Source organism: Ostrinia nubilalis, chromosome Z, assembly GCF_963855985.1.
Source record: "Ostrinia nubilalis chromosome Z, ilOstNubi1.1, whole genome shotgun sequence".
NCBI lineage: Eukaryota > Metazoa > Arthropoda > Insecta > Lepidoptera > Crambidae > Ostrinia > Ostrinia nubilalis.
In genome coordinates this window covers 1,903,074-1,924,154 of record NC_087119.1, presented here as the reverse complement: position 1 = coordinate 1,924,154, position 21,081 = coordinate 1,903,074, and the positions used below count along the sequence as shown (strand labels likewise).

Genomic DNA, 21,081 nt, shown 5'->3' with positions numbered 1-21,081 from the left:
AGCTCCATCATCAGATCAGCTCCATGTCATCATAATATTGCATGGTCATCCAAATTACATGTGTATGCGAAATTTCAGCTTAATCGGTGGTCCGTAAGTGGGTCTTAATTCAGCTTGCAAGATTCCACCCATACAAATTTGAGCCAGTCACTGTAATATGACGTCACGCGCATAAAATGGCGGGCCGGCCGCCGCCCGCACCTTTAAAATTCAATATCTTGGAAACTAATTGACGTATCGAAATAATTCTTTCACATGTATTTTTTATTTTTAACAGAGAATACAAAAAGCTAAAAAACAAAATTAGTGAACATTCTTCATTACTTTGATCTCTTTAAGGTGTACTAAAATAAAACGTCGCATATAAAAGATCGCCATTTATTAAAATAATACCACAAACACGTAACCTACTCTCGGTGTGGACGAAACTAAAGTTTGACGAATAACAAAACAATCGCACAACTAAACCCACGTTATGTACAAAATATACAGACTTTATTACATAAGAATACGAGACGATAAAGCTTCTTTAAAGAATCACTTCAAGTTTAATGAAACTACCTTAGCACTACTGGGAATATAGGTTTTAAAAAATATTGAAATCTTTTATTCAAAAATATATTCTCATGTCAATATTATTTATAGATATTTTATACTTATGGAAAATATTTGATGCACTTTAAACTATTCAGATTCACGGTCATTATAGACTTCAAACATTACTTGTTATATTATTATTTAAACATTGAAGTGATTCTAAAAAGAAATATAAAAATAAAAACTGCAATTAATAAAAATTAATTTACTTTCTGTAAAAATAAAGGTCTACGTTTAAAAATTTCCGAAAACCAAACTACAAAACTTTCTGCCAAACCATTGAATGTTAGAAACTTATTGATTACTTTAAATTCCCAATAAAATCAATATATTAGGCAATTTAAGAATTAAAACGTTTTACAGACGACATAATAAACAATTCTTAAATTCTGCCAATAGTGTGGCAGCAAAATAAATAAAGACGACATAAAACAAAAAATATTGATCACGGTCCTAAACTATATTGAATCACAATTATCACTTGCATCTGAATTCTAGCAGCTTCTTTCATACTAAGGCCCAGTTTTTTGATTCATAGTTAAAATAACAAATTGTTAAATTTTGCTACTAATGGTTAAATATTAACAAAATGTTATCTTATAGTTAAAAAATGTACTAAAAGTCAAGCTAACCACTGTTCGAAAAACATTTTTTTCTGATATTTAACCACTTGTCATTTGACATCTGTCAAATTTGACCATTGGTTATTTTAACTAAGAATCAAAAAACCGGGCCTAAAAATCAAAACCAACACAATCAGAACGTTTTGACGTCAACAATTATTATCTTCTGCGAAGTGCAATCAACCAAATTGGAAAGAGTAAAGGTCGTCGCACATTTATCAACCCGGAAAGCGATCAATCAATCGTAACCGTATCAACGCGAGGCGGTCAGTATTCTTTTCTATGAAACTTCATACTGCACTGCAACGCACACTTATCCGCACCGTAACATAATCGCCTCGCCTCACAATTGACAGCGCTCGAAATGCGATGACAGCTCGCTAAAGGCGATACGGTTTTGTCCCTTTCTGATTTGATAAGTCTGCTATGAGCTTAATTTTGAAACCTTGTGTTAGTGAACTACACATACAATCTAACTCAAGTCATTCACGTTGTGACAAGCTTCTAAGATATCTACATTTTAATTAAAATTCACTATACCAATAAATATACTGTCCTAACAGAGGGTTTGCTTTGCCTGAAAAACAGAAGACATAAGCGCTGTCACTCAGTTTGCCACAATTTATTCAATTGGTAAAATGTTAATAAGGATAATTATATTTACACTGCAGACAGCGCGTCAGACTTAATAGAGTTATTTGAATATTTTATTTCTACATTATTTTATACTAAAACTTTCCCGTTCTTACAAACTTTAATAATAATACTTTTAAAGGTTTGAATTTAAACTTTGAATCATTTAGTTAGAGGATCAGCAACACTGGTCTATGGGAGGAGATCACTCATTATCTAATGACACCGATAATGGCTTTTGCACTAGTGGCGCCTCTAGTGAGTGACACGAGTCACTAGAATTAGTCAATTACATGTGGCATAGTAAGCGACAGCGCTAATAGAAGATTCGCGGACTTAGTACCATCAATGTGATTGACGATAAATCAAATTTAACACATTTCCAATCTAAATAAAAAGGTCATTAGTTAATATTTTGTAACCTCACGCCTATTAGTAATGCGAGGATGTTAGAGGGATGTTTAGACACGGAGCTTTCACTTTCGTGTTTTAAACGAGTAGTTACGGATTTAACCACTGGATTCCTATGAGTGCGAGTTGGAAGACGACAGACAGCATCCACAGGTGACTGGGAAAATCCACCGCAGCAGTGTAATTATTTATTATTGTGTAAATAATACTTGATTTTAGGAACGTGCTGGTTCGGAGACGTGGTGCTGTACAGGTTAAGCGGTACTTCCAATGTAACAGAACATTTTGAGTGATTTGATTTTGGTCTGTGTCAATTACACAAACATATTTTCTTTTGAAATGTAATGAATAATAAACGAATCATTACGTTTTTAAAAGTGTGAAATAACGAATTGGTAAGTGCTGAATTAACGGTTTACTTTGATGGTGCATGTCACTATTCTAGTTCAGTTCGAATATAGATCAAGCCGAGTGGCGTTTGTTCTATCTGTGTGCCTACCATGAGTTTACGTTAGGTGAGTTCGCTAGCGAATACGTCAAAAAATTCTATGAAGATTTTATGTCTTGAAATTAGCCGCTAGGGGCGCTGCACAATATGTCATACATTTAAATGTCATTTTTTTACGCAGTCGCTAGCGAGCACACCTGACGTAAACTCATGGTAGGCACACAGAAATAGAGAGAGAATATCAGACTGTCTAAGTCTCCGACTAGTTAAAGTACTGTCGTTAGAGTGCATTTGCACTTGTATGTCTTGCACAGGTGTGTGCGTCAGTCGCCTTGCAACTCACATGAGGCCTAGCTCGGATCAGGACACCTGCACCGCCATCATAAGGAAGACTTGTAGGGGCGCAGCTCGAAGGCGGCGGCGAGCGCCAGGTGGTCGGATCCGAACACGTCGTTTGGCAGGCAGCCTAGCGCGGCGCACTCCGCTGCAGTAGGCAGGCGCAGACGGTCCACTAGCTTCAAGCGACTGCATAAACTGGAAACATAAAATGGTACGTCAAAGAAGAGTTTTAAAGAGTAAGAGCATTTATTTTTACTACGCTTCTAGTCCCAAACTAAGCAAAGCTTGGACTATGGGTACTAGACAACGGATAAAAACATATATAAATATTTTTTTATAATACTCGTTCTTCTGTAGGGTGGCAAATAGGTTCAACGAGCTAGTTAGCGCTCACCCGCATGTAGACCTATTTTGTACTAACCCTACTGCTGTAAGAAAACTGATTGCAAAGCAGATGATTTCACGCGTCAGACTCGTCGACCTGACCTATAGTCAAATTTCTTCGAACTTCTTTCTTTCCATTTTTTTCTTTGTTTCTATGTATAATTAAAATTTGTTAAATTTTATACCCCTTGGTTATATACAGGCGAAAACTTTGGCTTTGACCAATTACACTGTATCTATGCAATTTATGTATTTGTAAGCTGTTTGTTTTCTGAATAAAACAAAATAAATAATACATATTATACATAGTAATACCCAGACCCGTCACAGATATTAAAATACATCATTTTCAATTTCTGCCCGGCCGGGAATTGAACCCGGGATCTCTCGGCATAGTAGTCCGTTCTGAACCACTACACCAAACGGCCGACAAACGTTAATAGTTACAACAGGAATGCACATGAATAAATTTGTATATAGACTTGCAGTACTTGAAAGGCCTACTCGACTCCTTATTTTTGAAGCTATCTGATGCCTTCCATCATTCGCGCAATCGATTTGTCATTTCGCTGCCTCATCTTGAACATTTTAAAGATTTTGTTTCTTTTCTATAAATCTATCTAAAATAGTTGCCTTACCTACTAAGGTACTCATCAAAACATTAAGGAAGTACAAAGTGCATTTCACCACACAATGTTGCAATATTCATATGATAAGAGGTGTGTTCGATAGTATACAAGTACTTGATCTTGACCTAGGTCATCAGCAAAATGTAAAACGCAATCCACACTACTATCTTTGATACACATATCTCTAAATAGCTGACTTCGTACGCGTGATAAAATCGTTTGAATGACTTTTCCCGTTTTTTGCTGCAAATCTCATTGATGCCCTCCTATTGGTCAATTCAATGATACTTTCATACAAATTTTGTGAAAACATCACGTCGCGCTCTTATCGCGTCGGATTCGCATCAGCCAGAAACTTTAGGCAGGAATAATTACCTGAAGCTAGTGTCGCTACCCTCCATGACAACACATTTTAAACCATCTGCTGAATGTTAATAAGTGGAACAGGCTGCTATTTACATTTGAATGTGGATTCCTGACAATAGCTCTTGCGACGCTTTGTGAATAGGCACAGTTTACTATCGCGTGTATTATCTATGTGCATCCATAAGAACAGTCTTATACAAGACAACAACAGCATTCATATGCAAAGCTGACTTAAGTCTACCCATGACCTGATTTTCTCTTTGTAGAACTTATCAAATGTCATCGGTTTACTGAGGAATCTATTGAACTGGAGATACAAATAACTTTACCATAACTATACATCTACAGGTGATACCTAGGTAGATGAAACATTTAAAAGGCAACAGAGAACAAATTAATAAAAATCCAGACTGCGCGATCTACGATATACTCGTAATAGCAGAATATACGATGTTGGAGTGCAATGCGTGAGTGGAAAGTTTAAAGGCAAAATTTCAATCCCTTACAAATTAAATCGCTAATTTGCATATAATACATATTATAAGGAAATCCATTTCTTTGAGGACGAGATGAGATTAATTGGTCGGGTCCAACTGTTTAATAGCTGAGAAACATAGCGGGATAATTGTTAGTGAGGTACGGACGGACGCCAAAACCTTGACGATATCTCTACAGAAGAATATTCGCATAGCATTAACGTTCGTTTCAGCCAAATGACGTCTACTGCTGGACAAAGGCCTCCTCCAAGGTCTTCCACAATGCACGGTCCTGCGCTGCCCGCATCCAGGCTCTTCCCGCGACCTTTACCAGATCGTCGGTCCACCTAGTAGGAGGCCTGCCCACGCTATGTCTTCCAGCCCGTGGTCGCCACTCGAGAACTTTTCTGCCCCAACGGCCATCGTCTCTACGAGCTATGTGTCCCGCCCACTGCCACTTGATTTTAGCAATTCTGCGAACTATGTCGGTCACTTTGGTTCTCTTGCGGATCTCCTCATTTCTGATTCGATCACGCAGGGAAACTCCAAGCACGGCCCGCTCCATCGCCCTTTGGGTGACCTAATGTCCTGTACATTCTCCTAACCCACCTGAAGTAAATGTAGTCCACAGTGACCCAGTAGTCCTGCAGCGTAGACGCCTCAGTGCTGCCATCAGGTTTAATCTTGTCGTACGTAGACATCAGCCGCAGCGAGTGCCCGATGTCCCCGCTGTTGAATAGCTCGCTATACTCCATGCCGGGAGGGTCGGGCGTGGAACATTGGGACAAGTCGGCGCAGTAGTCCGAGTTGTATATCTGAAACGGGACGAGTTCAAATTAAATGTGTCTTCACAGGCCCATTTTTGCCCCAAGCAGCGATAGGGTTGAAGTAATATAGGGATGGGTAAAAGCGCTTTTTAAAAGCCTCCTTTTTAAAGCCAAAAATAGATAATCGTTATATGCTGGTCAGACTTATGCATAGAAGATTCACCGTATTAGTCACATACGGCTTTCAAATATTACGTTTTGAACCAAACGATATTCGTCCATAAGGTTATTGTAAGCAAAGTTGTCATTATCGCTGAATGATGCAATCAAATAGTGCAGCTATTTAATTATTCATCATTTATTTAAATTGAATAATGGCTAATTATTATTATAACGACACTATTCCGTAAAACTGCTGTGATATGCACAATGTGGATTTTGAAATGGGGCACTAAAGGCAGCTTCTTTGACCGTTGATGTCAGAAGAAATCTTTATGCAGAATAGGTAGGTCCTCTAATAAAGTTGTACATCGGAAGACGCAGCAAGTGTGAGCAATGAGGGCTATCGTTTTAGCGCTCACCAGTTTGCGCCACTGTAGAGTAAGGTCCTGTCACTTGCTAAAGCCTGGTCCGTGAGCACGTAGAATTTTGTCCAATGACCCCAAGCTACCCATCCTTATCGCTCGCTCGTAATTATATTGCTGTCGCGACTGTGCGACGGGCGCCCGCAGTGAGGGTGCGAGCGCGACAGCAACATAATTACGCGCGAGCGATAAGGATGGGTAGCTTGGGGTCATTGGACAAAATTCTACGTGCTCACGGACCAGACGTTAGTAGCGAAGACAGTGGCGCCAACTTGTGAGCGCTAAAGTGGTAGGAGGACTATCGCATTTGCACTCATCAAGATGGCGCCACTGTAGAGTAAGGTCCTGTCAATCGCCAGGGGTGCCAACTGTTAAGTATGAAAACGATAGCCCTCATTGAGCATGCCTCCCACTTGGTGGACCAACAATCTGGTGAAGGTCGCGGGAAGTACCTTGAGGCGGGCAGAGCAGTACCGCTGCTTGTGGAAATCCTTGTGCGAGGCCTCCGTCCAGCAGTGGACGTCATTTGGCTGAAACGAACCAATATTACACAACATTAATAATGCTGAAACATTATATTAGCTATTACAGTCTCTCAAAAATCCATAGATCTTGATAAGAGGGAGATTTGCGACTTAGTAGGTAAATGAAAACACACGCGCGCACACACACACACACACACACACACACACAACCCGCATGCAATCCTATGTTCTTTTTTGCCCCTTTGACTGTTTTTTACGAGATTGTAATAATATAGAATCCATTATTGGCTGTAAGAACAAAAATACCTGTTTGTATTATTATTATAAAGAGCTGTGGTTTTCTGAATAAAGAAAAATAAAATAAACAAAGCAGTAATATTATTGTTTAGTGGTATAGGCATAGCTGGGCATTAACTCGTTAATCCGTTAATCGTTAATTAACGAAGTTAACATTTCTATTAACGGATTAACTTTTAAGTTAACTTTAAAAAATGTTAACGGACTCATTAACTTCCGTTAAATTATCCTAAGTCCGTTAATCGTTAATCCAGTACCTACTATTTACCAAAAAGATACAGCAGAGACGCTGAAAAACGCTAGAAAAACGCGTTCTGACAAGTACGTTCGGGCTTCCAGAACTTCCAGAACCCAAAACAACAGTTTTTGTAACCAGATCACTAACGACACTTGTTAGTATGTGTGGGACAAATCTTGCAACTGAATTTAAGGCCAGTTCTCCTCAACCGATTGAGCTGAAATTTGGTATACTTATGTAAGTACGATGACAATGCAATGTTATGGTACCATTGAGCTGGTCTGATAATGGAGTCAGGAAGTGGCCAAAGGAACTCCTAAATGAAACGGCGGAATCGCATCGAAATTGGGTTCGTTGGATTTGTCTTTTCGAGCACTTTAGTATTAGATGATGTCCAGGGTCCTGATGATGGAGTCAGGAGGTGGCCATAGGAATTCCTAAACGAAACGGTGGAAACTTATCGAGTTTGGGTTTGCTGGATTTGTCTTTTCGAGCACTTTGGTGCTAAATTGTATTGTAATTGAACCAAGGCTCTGAGATTGAAATACTACTAAAAAAACCGGCCTAGTGCGAGTCGGACTCGCGCACCGAGGGTTCCGTACTATTGATTTATGAAAATTTAAGTTATTAGTATGAAAGATTACGCGGTAATAAGCGGTTTACGATTTACGAGGTATTAAAAAAAAATACTTACTAGATCTCGTTCAAAACAATTTTCGTTGGTAGTTTTTATAGTAATGTACATCATATGGTTTTTTTAGATTTTTCATTTTCTTATTTTAGAAGTTAGAGGGGGCGGGACCAACTTTTTTCCACTTTGGAAGCGTCTGTCACGCAAACTATTCGGTTGAGAAAAAAAGTGTTTTAGAAACCTCGATATAATTTTTGAAGACCTATCCATAGATAAAAAAAAGAAAAAAAAAAAAAAAAAAAAAGATGGATTTTTGATAGCCGTTGTGGGCAATATTTGCTGGAATACATCTTCATTTTAACCGAAGGTTTTTCTTATTTCCGCACGCCCGAGCGGCTGTCCGCAACATAGTTCGAGCCGGATCCATTTAGCCGGATCCACATTTTGGTAAATATGAAACGGATTCAAGGTAAGTCCACTGTCCATTCAATTGAGGCGACTTCCACTGACCCTCATTCTGCCCATCATGTCATTGGGGAGGCGTCAGATCGCCATTCACAATCATCCCATCGATCATCTCAAATTAGACATTCGTCGAGAAGCGCACGCTCAGTCGTGGCGCAACGCCTGTCGGCAGAGGCCCGACATGCTGCTGCAATCCTCAAGATCGAGGAAGGAAAAGAAGCTCGGTTAAGTCAATTAAGGATAGAAGCCCAAAATAGAGCTCTTGCTGCCGAGTTAGCAACCTTGGAAGCAGCATCTTCCAAGGTGGCTTCGAATTCTTCGCATGCTAATTCTGACCAATCTTGGCTTCACAGTTTGCCGGCCGAGTTCCCACCTTCCACTCAACCTCCAATCCCGGAAGCCGTGGGTCCTGTCATCCCGCAACCAGCACCCCTTCCTCGCCCGCACGACTCTCAAACTCCACATCGTGCGGAGAAGAACCATACCAGCGACGTTGAAGATTTGGCACGAGCTATTATGTCACTCGCTCATAAGCCCAGGGTTTGTGACTTGCCAATCTTCACGGGTAAGGCTACAGATTGGTTACCATTTAGGCACACGTACACGCAGACTTTTAGAGCATTTACGTCATCGGAAAACCTAGCTCGAATCAGATCAGCCTTAAGAGGAGAGGCTGCTCTTTCTGTTTCAGCATTGGCCTTAACAGCTACTGATCCTCAGGAACTTTTACGGGCACTAGAAGACCGTTTTGCACGCCCTGAGTTCATTCTCTCTGAGGAACTCCCCACACGTATGTGTTTGATGAAAAAAAAATTTTTGAGTTTCAGTTCTAAGTATGGGGAGCCCCCAATATTTATTATTATTTTTTTTTATTTTTGCATCAAAATCTTAATGCGGTTCACAGAATACATCTAGTTACCAAGTTTCAACAGTTATAGCTCTTGTAGTTTCGGAAAAAAATGGCTGTCACATACGGTTGGACAGACGGACGGACGGACAGACAGACAGACAGACATGACGAATCTATAAGGGTTCCGTTTTTTGCCATTTGGCTACGGAACCCTAAAGAGTGTAAAATAAAATTATAATAACAAACTTTTTTAAAAACAAACTTTTATTCTGAAATGTAGTTGTACTAAAACGAAAAAAATAATTGTACTTAAGCAAGGTTCAAATAATTTCGAAGCGCAAACATAAAAGAGGAATAAATTCCATGCGCGATACAAGCTTTCCAAATTATTTGAACCTTGCATGCAATTATTTTTTTCGTTTTATTATCATGTGTTAACGGATTAACGATTAACGTTAACTTGCGTTAAATCTTGCGAAATGTAACGTTTTAACGTTTAACGAAGTTAATTTTTTTATTAACGGTTTAACGATTAACGAAGTTAACTATTTGATTAACGGTGCCCAGCTATGGGTATAGGCCCGTAGTAATCAAGACATTTCGGGTACGGCGATAATGGCTACACTATGGCCGATAACTTTACTATGTTGACGATAACCGCGCGACGCTGACCTTTGCAATCCAACGCAATCAACAAACATACCAAGCTTTGTATGACGCTATTAGATTTAGTAGCCAACGATAAACACACCGTAGCCAAAACATATACTTGGTCTTCAGACCTGCTTTCATATTCTCAAATGGTTCATCTTCATTTCATGCATAAATAATAATAATTTCTGTGTGTTTCCGCACAATGGCCGCGTCTTAGAAAAGATATCTATTGTTTTTTTTTTCTTAAATTCTAAACTCAGTAAACAAAACAGGCTCACGATTCCACAGATAAGACACTTGTATTAAAATTTTTTGGAGCCCACTATAATCTATTACAGATCGTATCATCCACGAAGACGCGCCCCACAATTCTTCCGCTAATGTTTGAGTGTTATCGGTACACGCTAAATCATCCATGAGTGCACACGCACACTACAATTAGGACGCTCGGATTGCTCGAATCAAACTCTCCGCATCCCGCGCGACTGAGACCAAAAATGGTGTGGCGCGTCTTCGAGGATGAAACGAACTATACTCGGTTAAGGTGTCGGGCTTCCTCATGAAGTCAAAGTCAAAGTGAAAGTCAAAATTTATTTATTTGTTTAGACTAATAAATAGTTCTTACAAATCGTCATTTTGCTCTTAAGGAGCCTCTACATGTCTCATAATCTTTTTACCCTACCAGCGCTGTAATCACTGTCTATTCTAAAAAAAAACCTTGTAAATGGTACCTTAATAGTACTGTAGAGCGAGTTCCGTCCCTCCAGCCGGTCCAAGTAGACTGATAGATGCTGGCAGTTGTCGGTGACCCCTATCCTCTTCCAGTCAGAGCTATCCCGGAATGGGCTGGCACTGAAAATGGCGAGGAAAACTATCAAAGCATGGTGCCAAATCAACACTCTTCCAACCAGTCTTGAGGTAAATTCTTTAGAGTTACGCATCAGTCTAGGAATGCTGCTGATTTTATTATCCACAACCCTGCATGGACTTACAAAGAGCTGAGCTTCAAAGGGGCCCCAAGTATTGCAATGCCTGGGCCGAACATTGTCAATCCGGCCCTGCTTTCAGCAGGCCAATGAAAAATTATCAGATCAGGCATCATCTAGGTCAGGGGTTCCGTAACTTATTTGAGACGCGCACCCTTTCGATCATAAAAAGTATCCGCGCTCCCCACCCTCCAGTCCAGATTATTTATTGGTCGTATCGACCAGTCTGGAAGTTATTATATCAGCGGTCGCAGGTTTTTAACACCGCTTTTTAAATGGCCCGCGCCCCCGATCAAAAGTCTTAGCGCCTCGCCTGGGGGGCGCGCCCCCCACTTTGGGAACCCCTGATCTAGGTAAAGCCTGGTCCGTGAGCACGTAGAATCCCGTCCAATGACCCCAAGCTACCCATCCTTATCGCTCGCGCGTAATTGTATTGCTGTCGCGACTGTGCGACGCGCGCCCGCAGTGAGTGTGCGAGCGCGACAGCAACATAATTAGTTAGGTAGGATCAGATTGAAGAACATAAGATCAGAGGGAGCTATAGACCACGTTTTGTAGTTGAAATGATGATGATGAACATGACGTCAAATGCAACAGCATCTAATTCATTCAAAATACATTGTTTACTTCAGGGCTTTCTAGTATTTTGTTTAAATTAACCTTTTATACAAGTCAGTCTGCGCCAATTCTCCGATTCTCTCTCTTTTTGTAAGTACAAAATAATGCTTTGATCTCCGTGTGCAAAACTTGTTGATTTCCTTCCCTTCCACTTTGAGAAAGAAGCGATTTCACAACACTCATACAGGTATGAATATACCTAATACTCACGGTACTCGCTGTGCAGTCATCCGTTGGCAGCTCGATGTCAAGGCCATCTTAGATCCACTTGAGCAGTCTAATAAATTATGTGAAATGTAAAAATGGATTCGAATTTACAGTTGAAATGTGGGATTAAGATGCATGAGTGAACTCCCATCAAAACTTACTACCATTATGTTACCAAGTTGCCCTAAGGCTCCCACGAAGCCCGACGACGATTAATTTATAATAGTGGTCTAATTCACGTAGTTTGACAGTCAAGATCTCGCTGACGATCAGAAGTCGTCCCATTAAAAAACAGTTCTAAATCCGTATTCACAAGGGTCATTTCGATAGAATCGCAACTCAGCGATTTGTTGTCGTCGAAGTTTTGTTACGTGAATAAGGCTACACGAACTGTGTCTCAACGTTGCATGGAGAATGGTTGTAATGGTTTGGGTACCAAGCCAATAATCAATCCCAGTGGTTGCTGAATTGTGGTCATTTACAGAAAAGTGATTTTCTATCTTCCAGGTGTATTTGAACCTTTTTAATTCTATCGCCACTTCGTACAGTTCAGTCAGCCGACAAGTAGCTTTCCTTCAGACGTATTATCTTCTTTATACTTAGATTTTCCTCAGGAACACATTTCTTTTTCTTTTTTTCAAACCCACCCAGAGGTATATTTACAACACGAGAGGCCTCATCAAAACTACAACATGAACGTAGGTATGTGAAATCTATGAAAATGCAGCTACAACTACAATCTTTTGTGTACGTAATATTGATGTGTTTCTGATCTTACTTTTTGATTACCGTATTGTGATTGTAATATTTGTAATTGTCGTTACGTACGCTTGGTTTGCTACCATCAAAATGCCAGTGTTTACAAGCTTCTCTCGTAATGCAAATACGCCATGTTCTTAAAACATAGTACAGAAAGCGCGCTCACCTTACATGCCCTCTGTCAAGTAGCTTTATCACCGCGCTGTCAGGAGTTGAATTCAAGTCCCCCGTCAGAATAATAGGCAAGTGCCCCGACCTGGAAAACATAGTCTGTATTATGTACTTACATCGAAAAAAGTATAACTAACGCATAATTCATCAAGACCTAAGTCATCATCATCATTTCAGCCATAGGAAGTCGACGACTGCTGAACATAGGCCTCCCCCAATGCTTTCCACGTTGATCGATTGGTAGCGGCCTGCGTCCAGCGCTTCCCTGCTACCTTTACGATGTTGTCGGTCCATTTTGTAGGTGGACGTTCCACCTAACCACCTTGTATGTAGACCTAAGTCAATCTAGCGCATACCTTTCTCCTTCTTTCATCAAGTAAATTTTTATTGAGTAAACCATCTACTAAATCAGCAGATAGATGAATCCAAATCAAACATTTACGCTTAGAAAACTAATGCGTCATTGACAGAGTAGTTTGTAATGACGTCAGCGCTCACGTTATTCAACCTTGTGTAAGCTCGATGAAATACGCGTATTTCTAATCAAGTGGTTCTATTGAGATACGTCAAAATGTTTAAATGACGTCATTGTCACCGTCATGAGTCATGCAGAATAAGGATAATCTAGACACAAAAACGAAAAATTTGGACTTGAGTTTGTATCCCACTGGATGCAAATGTAACTAGGTAAATGTATTGAGCAAAGAACTTTTACACTTAGATAAACAACTAACAACCTAAGACAGACTTATTTTGGCGCCTTAGGCTACGTTTCTAGTTCTAGTTTTTCGTTTAAGAACCAAAAGAATCGCTTCATTTACCGAGGCGAGGTAAATGAAGCGAATTTATGGGTTCTTTGCAAAGACATCCCTCGCTACGCATCCTCGCACATCTCTGGTGGAAACGCGGCCTTAGAACGAAGTCGGCTGACCAAAAATGAAATAGAAAAAGGTCCTGAAGATATATCTACTTACTCTCTAGCGGTCGTATAATACGCGAATCTGTCAATCTCAGCTAGCAGTACTTGTATCTGCGCGAGTCTGACGTCAGTCCTCTTGGGGTTGTACAACAGATGCGTGGTCGCCACCACGATGGGTGACCGCGGCTGCGCGCGAGGCACCAGCTTCACCATGATCCCGATGTTATCGCGGTTCAGGATCGGAAGCTCCGGCTGGTAGAACTCCACCTAAAACGCACCGCGTAGAACCAAGTCAAATACTAGAGAGTACAGTGTAATAGGAATTCGCGTATAACGGGACTATTCCCACCTCCCATTCCCACCGCTGCAATAACTCCTGTGTAGTCAGGATCTACAGCTTTCCAATCAAAACCCAACCAATGAAGGTCAAGTTTGTCCCGGGGGAAAGTTAAATGTCATTGGACCCGCAACGAAACTAATCAGAAGAACAAAGGAGGAGTTCGAAGTTAAGGTTCGACTTCCCTTCATTGCAAAGCGGATGACCGGTGACAAACAAAGGTTTAGTAACCTTTATGAAAAGATATGAATTATAAAGATACGAATTTATGAAATTATAGTAAAAGATGGCCTCTCCAACCCGTCTGGCCACTGTGGAGAATGTAGGCCAAATTCTCCATTTGCCTCTAGTAAATTAGAGGGGGTCATGCTTCTGGAGTGGAGACTAAATGACATGATGACGATCATGATGACGAAAAGGTGAATATATAAAAACTTTAATGACACAAGTTGTACATAAACAAATGAAACAAAAATGCTACAAAGTAAAGTGTCGAAAGGGCGCCCACTCTACCTACATGATTTGATACTTCTGTACATACACATTCGCAACACATTTTGGCTACATAGCATAAGCGGTTGTTCTGGCCCGTATTCAAGGCGCAGGAGATTGTAATGCATGCCATGGGCATAGGGCAAGCAAGCAGGGAGTAGTTTTTACTGGGCGATAGGGAATGAACGCGAGACATTCCCTATATTTAGGCTGACCGGCGGATTTCATTGATCGACCATGTAATCAACTAAAGAACATAGGTCATAAGAATGTCAGCTTTTTTAGATGTTTCATTTGTTTGCTAATTTTTATGTAAATAATAACTAAAGGTATTCTAAGGCTAAGTTACACCACCTAACTTTGACCGTAACTTTAACGATAACCGGCGTTATTTGTATGGATTTTCAGAGACTTTTGACGTTTGTCAAAGTTAAAGTAAGATGGTGCAATCCAGCCTTAGTCAAGGTGGAACGGAATAACAGTGCAACACATAGGAATCTATGCTATTATCTAAATATGAATGAACTATATAAAATAAAAGCTCGCTAAGCATTCGCAGCACACAGCACAAAACATAAATGGCATAAGTAATAATTACAAAATTACATAATATATCTGGAATATAGTGATGTGAGAAACTTAAAAGTCCGCAAAAAAACAGTTAATAATGCATGTATACTGCTACAATAACAGTAATTTATCAACGAGAAGCATCAATAAGCACAAGGACATACAATTGTATGGAAACAATTACTAAATCGTCTGGCGGGATATGGAGTCTAAATAAAATATGAACCTCATGAATCTTGACAACTTATAGTTAATAGCGTACAGGGAAAACGTATAGGTCTAAAACTACTTGGCTTTGTGGTACGCGTTAACAAAAGTAAAGTTTGGCATACATTGCTCTACGCGCTTCAGCGGAATAGTCCAAAAAAATGACATGCATACTAATGCATAGTGATATTTAAACAATCTGTAAACATTTCTACATTATCAAATAAAATCTATTGTCTCACGATACGTTTCATTCTGCTAAAGCAATCATGCTTTAGAGATCACTCTAAGAATTTATAGATGACTTGATTAATTTAATGGACAACATTAAAATCTCTTAATATATTTATATCAGTAGTGTGCATCCTCTTTTATATCATAGGATCGTGTCAGCTGAGGTCACAATCCTGCCAGTCTATTTATTTATTTCCTTATTTTTTTCAGTTGGTCTTTCGTCTCGCAGTTGGACCGACGACAGAGCGATATGCTTTTCATAGCATGCACGTTGTAATCTTGAAAAAGGTAGTGGAATGGTATCATCATCATCATCAGCTACTGGACTTCCACTGCTGAACATAGGACTCCCCTAATTTGCAGATTGACCGGTTGATAATGGACCAAATGGTTACCAAAATCTCATTCTCACTGCAAAAGAATTCGCATACGCAGTTTTTGCAATGTAATCGCATACAACGCAATATTTTATCTTACTGAGCATATCGTAATTATCACAAGTGTGATCTAGTGGAAGAATCCACTTCACGCTGCTCGCTTTAAAGTGGCAATCGATATACAATGTTGCCATTAAGCCCAACTCATTAAGTAGATAAAATATCAATGATAATTTAAACATTCACATCGAAATGACAAGTGCACTTGCATGAATTAGAATAGTGACATAAAAAGAAAGGCATGCCGCTACGCTACTAAGAGAAAAAGCAACATTGAAGGAACATAAAGAACAGTAACAAACAGATGTCAGTTAAAGCAGATCGCATTTTGTAGTATTTGTACTTACGCTGATATGATCTTCCAATTCAAAAACCGATGTTTTGAAATAAATAGCGCATCCATCCTGTCTATGTCCAGTTTTTTGCTTGAAGATCCCGAAGTATCCCATATCCTCGAACTTGGAGTAGAAACTGTCCAGGTGAGAGGCCTGGACTTCTTGGAGGCATAGTATCTAGAAAACATAATTTGTAAGTAGATAGTACAAACTGTAGATCTTGTGTTTCGTTGCATATTGATGTGTAATGTGCTATTACGCTTTTTGCTCTAGATTCAATATGAAAAGCATTTGTGCAATCGAATCATTAATAAAAAACGAAATCCCGCTGGTTTCCATCTCAGGATAAGGACTTATTATTATGACTCACAAGCTAACAAATGTGTATTATTTATTCATCTGTATTTTTCTCTTGTCCTAACTCCATGATACATACAGAATCATATAGCTTTTCTAGTCAACTAAAAACTAGATTTTACAATCAAAATTATGACGAAAGTCATTTTTCGTAATAACATTTGTCTTATAGGACAATCAGACTTATAATCAGACAAAGAGATAAGTCACACAATACGAGTATAATATCGTGAATGTAATCGAATACGAAGATTGATATCTTTTGGTGAAAAAATAAAGAATATAAGTTCTACGATAAGAAAGGAAATCGATTTAAATTTTAATTTAAATAGTGAGAGATGTTCGAACACTTGAGAAATATGATTTTAGTATAGACCATGAAACTTATTTTAAAATAAAACAAGAGACGAAATACATGGAAAATTATAATATAACCTTCTCATAGCAATAGAATGTAATGGGAGCGTGTACGCAAATATACAACCCAGATGCCGACTCGCGCGCAAACAATATTATAATAGCTGTCATAGCTCGTATCTAGCGTAGTAAACACAGAAGGACACGGCATTACGTCACACTGTGTATTGTTTTCTTAGAAAAAGTAGGCTTGTCCAAGTCAGGAAATCCATTTAGTTAGGTACTAATATCGTACTAAATGCCTATATATCTAATTTTAGCACATTCTTCGTTTCGGCCTTTTAAAACACATTGGCGATACAAAGAGATAGTGCTGATAGTAATAAAGATTATGAAATTAGCTAATAACAATAGCTTAAACTAATGGACGTATACAAAAAATATAATCAACAAAATAAATATGTTCTAGACTGAAGAGGGTTGCGCTGGCGGCTATTATCATGGATTAGCCAATGATATCCGTATCAGTGGACATCGCACAATAATGTATTATGTTATGAATTACAGTATTATTGTGATAAACAAACCAACACGCGACACGCTGTGTTTATACCAGAATGTACAGACAAGCAGCACAAGTTTTACAGAAAAACCGCACCTATGTATAACCAAATAGATACTACGGTGTTTGCCGACGTCCATAATTAGAAATAAGAATAAAGTCTTGCGATTGTACATTTATCTGCTGACTTAAAACGTGCGAGATAAGACACGCGTCGTTTGAAACATACATGTGACTGTGTTGATTGCAGTTTCTATAAAAAGAAGCATATTTGAAAATCTATTTTTAAATATTTTATTATCCTAAGCCAATGGGATTGTTAATGGTGCCTTTAAGCAAGCAACCTAAACTAGAATACTGTATATTGTTAGGAGTAGGAGGAACAATGTAAACCCATAGCAATATAAGATGAAAGAAAAATAGCATTGAAGTAGTTCAGCCAGCAGCATACTAAGTACTGCTGATAATTTTTTGTTGCAAAATTGAATTTATTACAACAGCAAAAGATGCTACAGTGAGCATATTTGCTGTATGAATCATTGTGATTAATATCATGACTACATCAACGACATAATAAAAGAAGCAGGAAGGCGCTGGACGCAGACCGCTACCAACCAAGCAACATGGAAAGCATTGGGGGAGGCCTATGTTCAGCAGTGGACGTCTTATGGCTGAGATGATGATGATGATGAATATCATGACTTACATCTGGAGCCAAGTTGGTGATTTCGTCGTAGAGACGCGCTGCCCTGACGTTCCACTTCAGGTTGCGTGGCGAGCAGTCCGTGTACAAGTACGGGTGGCATTCCAGCAAGTACTGAGCCAGCACATTATACGAAACCACTCGGAACCTGAACACATTGTTGCCTGAAACAATTTCTCGTATATTAACATACTAGCTGTGCCCCGCGTGTAACCCGCGGTTAAAACGTAGCCTATGTGTTAATCCAGGGTGTCAGCTAACTGCATACCAAATTTTATTAAAATCGCTCCACATCTAAGCACGTGAAGAAGTAAGAAACATACACACTCACAAACTTTCGGCTTCATAATATTAGTTGATGACAAAGTTTGTAAGAGTGAAGAATCATTTCATACAGATAAAATTTGATAGAGATATAGTTTTAGAACCAGGGACCATATGACTATCCCTGACACCATGAAACCATGACAAACCCTATTGTATACCTAGATAGGTATACAATAGGTTTTGTCATGGTTTTTAAAGTGAGACATAGCTTTCTGTGATAGACCGAATTTCACGCGAGTAAGGCCACGTTCAAAGCTCGGAAGAAAAAAAATTAGACATACCTTCACCTGAGTCAGTTTTTTTTACAACTGGTTCCCAAACTCGGAAGTTAGGAGGCACCTTGCCAGCCTTTACGTTGGTAGTGGAACCAGACCCGCCGCATTGCGATCTCCAGTCGATATCATCTTCAGTTGAAGAACTACAAAAACGGAATAAATCAAATTAGATTGCCTTTGAGCGTTGTTAAGATTAAGGGTGTTTTAATATGGTGCGGATTTCATCATGGTCGCGGGATTGTTCTGCATGCGTGACACCCTTTGTGTTTCCTTTTTATACAATTATTATCACGTACCGCACGTCCTGCCTGCGCATTACGATAAATACATGAAAAGGACACTTGGGGTGTCACGCATACGGGGAAATCCCGCGTCCGTGCTGAAATCCGCACGATATTAAAAATACCCAAAAAACTATATAAAACAATAAAATCTAGAATGGAATCTTAAAATGGTTACACCATGATTATGTAAAATTATTATTTTAATGAGTTGATGATATGCAAATGGGACACAATAAAAAGTATTATCTTCCTATTAAGTTCATAGTGATTGTGGCTACTGTTATCTTGTTACTAGCTGCAAGTCTCAGCCAGTGGCATCACACCAGGAACTATTATTTACTTAATCATAAAAAAGTCGTACTTTATGGATATTATTATACCTATTTTAGAAGCACTTTGAAATCAACAAAAATAATCAAAAGTAAAATAACTATTTAGAAAGAAACTAGAAAGTACAAGTACTATCATAAAATAATTTTGACATGAACAGCTAACTTCTAAGCCATATGAAATAATAATAATTTAAAGTACAGAATGTAGTCATAAGAACTACCTGTTAGTCATGAATGCTATTCTACTTACACTTCAAATTGCCCTCCATAGCTGATATGGTTCAGGTTGGGTTGCAGTGATTCACTCATTTGTTTTGTTTTTTTTGGTTCATTTGAATTCAAGGATGGAATCTTAATCCGCGATCTTTTCTTAAAGCTGGCAAAGAGTCTCAACTGCTCAGCTGGTGAGGGCTGCGGCAAGAGCAATGTGTCCAGAGAATCCTCAACTTGGCATGTCTTTCCTACACAGTTCAAGTGGGAATACCTCCTCACATGTGAACGGGTACTTATGCTGTCACATGTGACCCTCAAATATCTGCAAAAACTGTTGGGCAATTTCAGCATAGCTTTATAAATGAGTATAAGAAATTATAAATGTATTATAATCATGACTATCTATAAACCACAGCCTCTTTAGACATGCATTACTTCTATCCCTGGTTAGTTTGGTATTTGACATGGAATTTGCTCTGTGACATTCAACTTGGTAATCTGAAAGAGAAAATGTAAATAATTTTAGTGTCATGAAGCTGATCAACCAAGAAAAATAAACAGTACAAGTCAGACATATCCAGTGCTGTCACATTTATGGAATAAAGCTAAACACTTAGGCTAAATATTTGTTTTGAAATATTCCCCCATTTACAAAATTAAGTAGGTAGTTTATCTGAACAACTGGACTCGTGGTTTTTACAATTTATTTACCCAAGCCCCTTACTCACACATCTAATTAAGCAAATAAAATCCTCAAAGCGTGAGCAAAACTGTACATAAACAGACAGATGGTCACTTACACAATGTAAACAACAAGGAGAACCACATGCCAACAAGTCACTATAAACATAAATTTTCTTATACCCTCCCAGTTAACCCAAATTCCCGCAAAACAGTAAACAACACTCTGAAGAATAAATAACACTCTTTACCTATTATATAACGTTATTTCCCCTACCGTCAGTCTTAAACATTCAAGGGGAACTACAAAATATCAAACAATATGACAACAAATTACTGTAACCTATAACAATAAACAAAAATGTAATTATTACATGATAAATTAAGTAACTTACATGCGTTCAATCGAAGCCATAACTTATTAACTTGAAAAGGCAAAGAGCAAAAACCATGACGAGCTTCTAAAATCTACTGTAAAAATACATTTTTATTGACCCACCGACCTCTCGTATCGTTTCGTATCTCTGATGATGATATGTCATTCAAAATTGTCATTTATGTCAACTGTCACTCACGGCTGACAGCGTTTGACAATCTTTTTTTTCTACCTGCTTAGGGATGTACATTGTACAGCGTAGGGCTGTTCGTTCGTTCTTTTCAGCCAAATGACGTCCACTGCTGGACAAAGGCCTCCCCCAAGGTTTTCCACAACGAACGTAGGGCTGTAAAGAAGATAAATTATTTTGAAATAGTTGTACAACCAAAGTGGCTTTTAAATTGAGCTGTGAAATAATAATAATATTATAACAAAAAAAGCATTGCACTTAGCTAAGCACTTAGC

General features: G+C 38.9%; 1 protein-coding gene across 6 annotated transcripts; it reads right to left on the bottom strand.

The window, feature by feature from the left end:
- Positions 1 to 364: 364 nt before the first annotated feature.
- LOC135086913 (protein angel homolog 1) lies at positions 365 to 20,811 on the bottom strand. Of its 6 annotated transcripts, none has more exons than XM_063981734.1 (13): positions 20,636 to 20,767; positions 20,492 to 20,543; positions 19,597 to 20,057; positions 18,737 to 18,873; positions 18,132 to 18,292; positions 16,162 to 16,326; positions 13,593 to 13,804; positions 12,614 to 12,703; positions 10,609 to 10,729; positions 6,710 to 6,787; positions 5,516 to 5,721; positions 1,332 to 3,246; positions 365 to 1,109 (listed from the first exon to the last, which is right to left on the bottom strand). In XM_063981734.1, exons 3-12 carry the CDS (start codon positions 19,908 to 19,910, stop codon positions 3,093 to 3,095), a joined length of 1,638 nt encoding a protein of 545 aa, XP_063837804.1. In that variant the 5' UTR covers positions 19,911 to 20,057; positions 20,492 to 20,543; positions 20,636 to 20,767; the 3' UTR covers positions 365 to 1,109; positions 1,332 to 3,092. The 6 variants fall into 6 exon arrangements, with proteins under 6 accessions (XP_063837804.1, XP_063837805.1, XP_063837806.1 ...); XM_063981735.1 differs by having other exon boundaries at positions 20,518 to 20,543; XM_063981736.1 differs by lacking the exon at positions 20,492 to 20,543 and having other exon boundaries at positions 20,744 to 20,811.
- Positions 20,812 to 21,081: the final 270 nt, after the last annotated feature.

What these genes read in the sequence shown, in the direction of transcription:
- LOC135086913 (XM_063981736.1), bottom strand. Translation starts at nt 19,910, where the DNA reads ATGCTGAAATTGCCCAACAGTTTTTGCAGATATTTGAGGGTCACATGT. An exon ending in TATTATACGACCGCTAGAGA is followed by an intron (nt 12,704 to 13,592) that starts GTAAGTAGATAT and finishes TATGTTTTCCAG; the next exon opens with GTCGGGGCACTTGCCTATTA. An exon ending in ACTGCTCTGCCCGCCTCAAG is followed by an intron (nt 5,722 to 6,709) that starts GTACTTCCCGCG and finishes GTCCCGTTTCAG; the next exon opens with ATATACAACTCGGACTACTG.